The 8692-nt window shown below is 37.3% G+C and overlaps 1 protein-coding gene across 1 annotated transcript; it reads left to right on the top strand.

Moving 5' to 3' along the window:
- Positions 1–4714: 4714 nt before the first annotated feature.
- Positions 4715–7989, top strand: LOC128280419 (uncharacterized). The gene is made up of 7 exons (XM_053018568.1): positions 4715–5401; positions 5522–5797; positions 5887–6564; positions 6622–7085; positions 7197–7309; positions 7368–7442; positions 7550–7989. Exons 1-7 carry the CDS (start codon positions 4715–4717, stop codon positions 7987–7989), a joined length of 2733 nt encoding a protein of 910 aa, XP_052874528.1.
- The last annotated feature ends 703 nt before the right edge of the window (positions 7990–8692 follow it).

An 8692-nucleotide genomic window follows, 5' to 3' on the forward strand; every position in this document is an offset into this window, starting at 1 on the left:
TCTTTCTTTTTTTTTAAACAAGGTTTCAAAATGATTTTAAGCTTGATATTTGGCTTATATAGCCTTACTAAAACGGTGTCGTTTTGCTTAAAACCAAATAGCTTCAAAACGACGTCGTTTAAGCCCAGGATCCGCATGTTGACCAGAAACCCAAATGAGATCCACGTGTTTTCATTTAAAGGGGAAATTGTCCAATCGATCCTTCCGTATTTTAAAATTTTATAATTTTAGTTTACTTTTATTTTAAAATTGGCCCTAACTTCTATATTTGTTTCAATTTAGTCCTAATGGCCATTAAAACCTATTCTGAGGAACGACGTCGTTTTCTGGGATTAGGGCTAATTGCCCAATGAGTCCCTCTGATTTAACGCGCCTTTTAATTTAGCCCAAAAAAATTCATTTAGTTGTAATTAACCCTAATTTTTTAATTAAATTAAATTTTAATCCTTTTTTATATATTCAATTTATTTTAAATACTATATATATTTATACAAACATTAGTTATATAAAATGGTATATATTATTTTTCTTTGTATATTATTTATTATATTATTTATATATTATTATATATTATATTACTTACATTTTAATATATATATATTATTTTATATATTACTTATCATATTATTTATATTATTATATATTTTGTTTATAAATTTTATTATATGTTATATATTTTACCATACATTATCTCTTACATTACTTTTATTTTATTATAAAATATATTATTTTATCACTCATTAATTACATATTTTTTATTTTTTATTAAATAAATATGTGTAATATTAATATTTAGTACATTATTTTGTTAATATATTAAGTTATTATATCCTATAATATGGTTTATATATTAATCATTTTTTTAAAAAAGTTCTCCTTTATCATTCTTATATTATTCTAAATATTTCTAAATATCTTTTTATTATTTTTTATTTGATTTATATTTTATATGTTTATAATTTGCTTATTTATTTTGTTTTCTTTTATTTTGATATTTTTTAGTAGGTTAAATTTTCATAGATTATTTGTTATTTCATGTTATTGATTTTACATATTCACATGAAATTAATTATTTATGTTAATTTAAGTTACAATTGCATAAAATATTATCATATATATTGCAATTTATATCTGTTGTATTCATTATGGACTATGTTGTATCTTACATGTAACGATAATGTATGTACATTTATGTTATTTATGATCATATATGCATAAAATGATAATGTATATTGTGTAATTTATGCAATTATTCATCATCTTTTATATTATATTTGCATGGAATGTTAAAATAGGTATTATGTAGGTTAATTTATTTAATATTGATCCTTTGTAATATGTTAAATGCATCATCACTTTAAAGAACTTTTATATTTCATTCGATCCAAACAGATTTTTTTTTAAGGCAATGTTTTTGGTAGTTAGGAATTCGGGAAGTAGTGCCCTAACATGCTGGGTTGCAATTTCCTATTTGTCTAAGTACCTAAAAGATCCTTTTAAATAAGTTTTGAAAATCACAAGATGATTTTAGTTACGAAAGTTTAAAATATCGTGTCCAATCATGCTGGATATGATGTTTATATTCTTTTGAAATAAAGGAATCTTGATTCTTTTTAACTCAAATTATTACCATTTTTTTTTAAAAAAAAAGATCTTATTTCTAAATTCTTTCAAACTTTTGACATTAAGACAAAATTATTCAATTTGATACCAATTTTGGGCATTACGAGGGTGCTAATCCTTCCTCGTACGTAACCGACTCCTGAACCTATTTTCTCGTAATTTCGTTGACCAAAAAATTTTATAAAGTGATCTAATCATACTTTAAAAGGTTGGTGGCGACCCCCGTTTTCAAAATACCCTCCCCATTTTAAAATAAGAGGTTTCGACAGCTTGGCGACTCCGTTAGGGATTATAAAAGAGTCAAGCCAAGAAATTGATTTTTTGTCAAAAGTTTGGAAAATTTTTAAATATTGATCATTTTACATGTGTTTGCTGCATATGTTGTTAGTATGATTCCGCACATTGCATTCGCATGACCGTTGTGGTCAGACCTTTACGTGGGAGTGAGAAGCTACGCTTTCATGAGGTTTTCACCTCCGTATGAGCTAGTGGATTGCTTCCGGGATACTGTACCTATGTCTTCATGAGATTTACATCTCCGCATGGCCATAGGGAAATGTGTCCCCCTGAACTGAACTTGGTCTATATGAGCCTATAATGAGTGAGGACCGAGGAATCTGCTGGTTCAGGTACCCTCGCTTTAGAACTGAAACTCATATAGTGAACTTTAAATGCTTACCCTAGGGATTATGGTGATAACTTTTAGTAAACTACCCTTATAAGTGTTTGTTTGCTATATTTTTATACTATACTAATTTATTTTGTTTTACTATCATTGTATTCAAAGGTATCGATTCACGGTTCGATTTCTGGGTTAGAAAGTTTTGTAATGGGGAATAAATATCTTGATAAAGTGGAGGACAATGCCTCTGTCTGTACCTGGTCAGAGAAAACCCAGTTAGAGAAAGGAGATAGTGTCATTGAGGGGAATACATCAGAGTTATGGAACTTCACCCGTATTAATTCGACGCAGAATGAGTTTCAGGAGTTGAGAGACATTTGGGCCCAATGGGATGACAAGGCTAAGCAGCTTTTCTATCAGAATTATGGAGACCTTCCCTATTTGCTAGACGTCAAAGTAGATAGGCACTTGTTTCGAGCTATGGTACAGTTCTGGAACCCTGCTTATAGTTTCTTTACATTTGGTGATGTTGATCTTGTACCTATTTTGGAAGAGTATACGACTTTACTGCGTTGCCCGAGGATTTAGGGTCACAAGGCTTATGTTAGGCCTACTAGCCTTCCAACTTTTGTGAAGAAGTTGGTGATGATTACTGGGATGAGTGAGTAGTGGGCTGTAGCTCGTGTGCAGTAAAAGGGTGATAGTAAGTGCATTCCATGGGCCGTTTTGAGGGATTTGATATCGACACATCCAGACGTAAAGAAAAGGGTTGACGTCCTAGCTTTGAGTATTTACGGCATGGTGATTTTCCCAAAGACGTTGGGGCACATAGATGAGGCAGTCGTGGATTTGTTCGATCGCGTTGGTAAGCAAAATACACCGGTACCAGCAATCCTAGCTGAGACATTTAGATCTTTGAGTGCATGTCGGAGAACAGGCGGTGGTAGATTTATTGGATGTGCTCAATTATTGCTAGTCTGGCTCCATAGCCACTTCTGGAAGCTTGATAAGGTTCCTTTCTGAGTATTCTTTGAGGGTTATTCTCCCTTAAAGGAAGCAGTAGACTTGCTTAGGAGAGATGACATTTCAGAGGAGAGGTGGATAGACATTCTTCAGAATTTTTGAGAGAAAGATGTTATGTGGAAGGCTCATTGGTTGGTTCCTAGTGACCTCTTTTACCGCTGTGGTAGTTTTGATTGGGTCCCTTTGCCAGGAATTTGGGGAGTTGTTGGATATGCACCATTGCTTGGTCTAAGGCAATATCGAGTGAGGCAGTTCATACTGGCTACACAGGGTTTAGCTCAAAGTGATTTCTCTTATAAAAGAGATCACTATAAGAAGAGGATGCGAGAGATTTCTGAGGCTTGGAAGAAGCCTTTCTGTATGAAGATCTTGACCGAAGGCTCGACGTCATCCCTTGAGTATAAAGGGTGGTTTAGTAGGAGAGTCAATGAAAATGTCCCTAGACTGATTTTGGGGGTGGCTCGATCATTATAGGAGAGCTTGCGAGTGGTTCTATCAGAGTTGGAGGTTATGAAGCAAGAGTTCGAAAGAAAGAATTCGAAGCTTGAAAAGAAGATTGAGAAGTTCGAAGAGGGAAAAATGTGCTTGAGTCTTGACGTCGATGTTCAAAAGATGGAAGTTGAGAAGGTGAAAAAGAAAAAGAGAAAGATCAAAGAAGATCGAGATGATTTAAAGAAGCACTACAAGAAGGCCAAGGTAACATTAAAAAGGGTCGGATTAGGGAGATCTTCAGAGCAGTGGCAGCAAGAGATTCAAGAAGAAAGAGCCAAGCCGAGTATTGGGAGAAGAAGTTCCAAGAGATGCAGTCGCGTAATCAGGCCCTAGAGAAGGAAAATCAAGGATTAAAAATTGAGGTGGCTGAGCTTGGACGATCTTTTCATCATCACCGAAGTCGTAGATCGAGGAAATAAAGCACAATATTGGAGGGTTGGAAGCAGCACTACAAGACTGTGAGCTATAGATTGAGTAGCTCGAGGCAAGAGAAGAACAGTGGAAGGGAGAACTTCACCATCTTCAGAATCAAGTTGGAGATAGGGATTATCTTATGGGAGAAGCTATAGTCCAGATTCGAGAGGTTGGTGATCATTTACAAGGCCTAGTAGCACAAGCTAATGTATTGAGTACAAAATATGAGTTAGTGTCAGATAGAGGTCTAGAGTTAGCTTTGCTATTAGATAGGGTTAAAACCTTGGGCCTGAGGGCAAAGACGTATTTGTAATCCGTTTTGTGTAAAGATTTTTGTTTCTTAAATAATGTTTTCTAAAAAGAAACTGAATCAAAATCGATATCTTTTAGCATTCATGCATTTGCATCTCATCACATCATATGCATTCAAGTTTATAGAAAGACCCTAATTAGTTAAAATTATTAGGGAGAAAGAGAGAGTAAGAAAAATAAAATCTGGAAACAACACATCCTTACGGTACACGCGCTAAGTCAAAGAATATGGATCAAAGACTTGAGCAGATTCAGAAAGAGATGCAAGAACAGTTACAGGAGCAATTGGCAAAAATCCAACAAGAGATAAAGGATCAAATGTTGGAGGCTCAAAGGAATATGATGGCTGAGATGGCTCAGCTGTTGAAGGGGGCGACGGATAAAGGAAAGGGCCCTATGACCATCACTGAAGGAGATAATGAGGATCATCCTCCGGGTTTCACCCCACCCCATGTGCAAACTCAAGCTGAAGCATATCCTCGAAGGCCATCCATCACAATAAGGCCTCAACAGGGTCAAGTTAATGCTGGAATACCCCTGAACTTTCAATCTAGTTTGGGATTCAATCCTGGAGACAATCCTGCCAATCCGGTTATCCCCGGTCTAGATGTAGCTGAGAGGGAAGAAATGAGACTCGAATCATCAAGGCAATTGGAGGAACATTATAGATGGTTAGGGAAGAAGTTTAAGGCATTTGAAAACGCTGATAATCATCAGGGAATCGATGCCAAAGACTTGAGTTTGGTCCCAGATTTGGTACTTTTCCATAAGTTCAAGATGCAAGAGTTTGAGAAGTACAATGGGACTACTTGCCCTGAGACCTATATCATTATGTTTTGTAGACGAATGACTGGATATGTAAACAATGATCAACTATTGATCCATTGTTTTCAAGACAATTTGGTTAGAGCAGCGGTAATGTGGTATAATCAATTGAGTCGTGCAAGGATCAGTTCTTGGAGAGACCTAGCGCAAGCTTTTTTACAGCAATATAATCATGTGACTGACATGACTCCTGATAGAATTACCTTGTAGAACATGGAAAAGAAGCCTAATAAAAGTTTTAAGCAATATGCCCAGAGATGGAGAGAGGTCGCCATGCAAGTCCAACTATCGCTCTTGGAGAAGGAAACTACTATGCTGTTCATTAACACTTTGAAGGCCCTATTCATTACTCACATGATTGGAAGTACCACCAAGAGTTTTGCTGATATGGTTATGGCAGGAGAAATGATTGAGAATGCCATAAGGGGTGGCAAGATAGAGGGGGAAACTGCCAAACGATCAGCCCCACGGAGAAAAGATAATGAGGTGAACAATACAAGTAGTTATAATCCAAAGGCGGTTACAGTTAGTCACCCAGAGTAACTACAGTTGGGCAACAAGATTCTCAAAAGCAGGGATCTGGTTCGAGACAGAATTCTAAGAAAATCTCATTTACACCTATCCCGTTAACGTATCGGGAGCTTTACCAAAGTTTATTTAATGTGCATGCGATAGCTCCTTTTCATTTGAAACTACTGCAACCTCCATACCCTAAATGGTACGATGCAAATGCCAAATACGAATACCATGCTAGAATACTGGGGCATTCGATCGAAAACTGTACCGATTTTAAGAAGGCCGTAGAAAGGCTTATTAAGTTGGGGGTAGTGAAGTTCGACAATACTCCTAATACTGAAAACCCGTTGCCAAATCATGGCGATCAAGGAGTGAATGCCATTGGCAAAGCTAGTGAGAGGAGAATGAAGGAAGATATTGCTGAGGTGAGGATACCTATGAAGGTGATTTGGGAGGAGATGATGAAGAGAGGTATGTTAACCTCTAAAAACAAGAGAAGAGAAACAAGGAACTATGGTGAGTTCCATGAGAACGAAGGACATGAAGTTCAGGATTGCAAAAAATTTAAGGCCTTGGTGCAAGGCTTTATAGACAACAAAGAATTACAAATTTTTAAAGGTAGCTCTTATGAAAAACAAGTATGTGTGCTAGAGGATGAACTGAAAGGAACTAGCCGGCCAAGGATTATTATTTCACTACTAGGGAATAATGAAGTAGGGGCACAAATGGTGCCTAAGGTTATTATCCATAAGCCTACGCTTTTCCCTTATAAGGATAACAAGAGGGTACCATAGAGTTATGACTGCAGTGTGACAGTGCCGGAGGATGAGAGTATAGCCAGTACGTCTAATGATGTACAAGTTGAGGGTTCCCATACACGGAGTGGAAAGCGGTATGATACGGTAGGCATCAGAGAGGAGCCCACAAAAACAAAGAATATTAGTACGGAGAAGGAAAAAGAGGCTGAAGTGCCTATCAAGGAGCCAGTAAAGGAGGAGGAGGCTAAGGAATTTCTAAAGTTCCTTAAGCATAGCGGGTATAGCATGGTCGAGCAGTTGCGTAGGCAGTCGGCTCGCATATCAGTATTGGCTCTACTTCTGAGTTCTGAGGTACATCGGGATGCATTAATGAAGGTGCTCAATGAAACATATGTCACCCATGACATATCCGTTAGCAAGCTAGACCGTTTGGTGAATAATATAATTGCAGATAATTTCATCTACTTTAATGATGATAAAATCCCACCGGGGGGCAGGGGGTCAACTAAGGCCTTGCACATCACCACTTGATGCAAGGGGTACACACTCCCAAGCATGCTCATCGATAATAGATCGGCCTTGAATGTTCTACCGTTGTTTACATTGAACAGATTACCAAATGATGGTTCTCACATGAAGACATGTCAAAATGTGGTAAGAGCCTTCGATGGTACAGAAAGGAAGCTGATGGGAAAGATTGACATCCCCTTGGAAATTGGGCCGAGTATATGAAGTAGACTTCTTGGTGATGGATATCAAGCATTCCTACAATTGCTTATTAGGGAGGCCATGGATACACTCAGCGGGAGCGGTGCCCTCATCGTTGCACCAGAAATTAAAGTTGGTGAGGATGGATGGTTAGTAACCATCAATGCGGAATAATATATTATAGCTGTAGTCACTAGCAAGGCCCCTTATGTCAAGACGAACGGAGAGTTTATTGAGTGTTCCTTTCACTCTATAGAATTCGTGAATGCAACTTTCATTTCAGAAGGGAGTGAGCTACCGGTGCCAAAGATAGCAAGAGCCACGAGGATGGCTCTACAAATGATGGTGGGAAAGGGAGCCTTACCAGGAAGAGGGTTAAGAGAATACCTGCAAAGAGGGACTCAAATTTCAGAACTGAAAAAGAAGAGAGATCGCTTTGGTCTGGGCTTCAAGCCAGACTATAAGCAAAGGAGGAAGGAAGTTGAGAAGCGCCAAGAGAGAAAAAGGGCGCGCCTTAATGGAAGAGAAGTGGAGTGGGAGCCGATAACATTCCCTCCAATATCCCAAACCTTCATATTTGGAGGGTTACTTATAGAAGAAAGTCATCAGATTAATGCTATACACGACGAAGGATCGGAGCAAGGAAACTTTAAGGGCATTCGCCCTTACGAACCGGGAAGCTCTCTGAACAATTGAATCATGAGGAACTCCACGTAGTCTTTAGGAATTTTCGAGTAATTCTCAAACATTCTTGTTACTCTAGGGCCTAGGAGTAATAAGATTACATTTGTGGAATGGGCTTACGATCATCTATTATTTTTTTAATAAAACATAACTTTTATCAATTTGAACGAGTATTGTTTCATTTTTTATCAACCAATATTCCATTAAACTTTTACAATTCTTATTCTTTCATTCATAGCACATAAATAATCATTCTTAAATTCATTCATTCTTTGTATATTCTTTATACTTCACAAGTCCCTAGATATCAATGACATGAGCATTGATATTACAAATCCTGATTTCTCTAGTGAGCAAGACATGTGTTTAGAGCAATCTCAGGATTTTGAAGATGTCCAGGATTGTGATGTGTCTCCAGATCTGTTGAGGATGGTAAAACAGGAGGAGAAACAAATCATGCCCCATGAGAAAGAGGCAATAGAGAATGTAGCCCTAGAGGAAGGGAAAGAGGTGAAAATCAGCACGTATATTACCGAGGACACAAGGCAAGGATTGATTGAGTTGCTACGTGAGTTCAAGGATATCTTCGCATGGTCCTATCAAGATATGCCAGGGTTAAATACCGATATTGTGGTGCATCATCTTCCAATAAGACAGGATTGTAAGCCAGTCCAACAGAAGTTACGAAGAATGAGGTCAGATATCATATTGAAGA

Source organism: Gossypium arboreum, chromosome 9, assembly GCF_025698485.1.
Source record: "Gossypium arboreum isolate Shixiya-1 chromosome 9, ASM2569848v2, whole genome shotgun sequence".
Taxonomy (NCBI): domain Eukaryota; kingdom Viridiplantae; phylum Streptophyta; class Magnoliopsida; order Malvales; family Malvaceae; genus Gossypium; species Gossypium arboreum.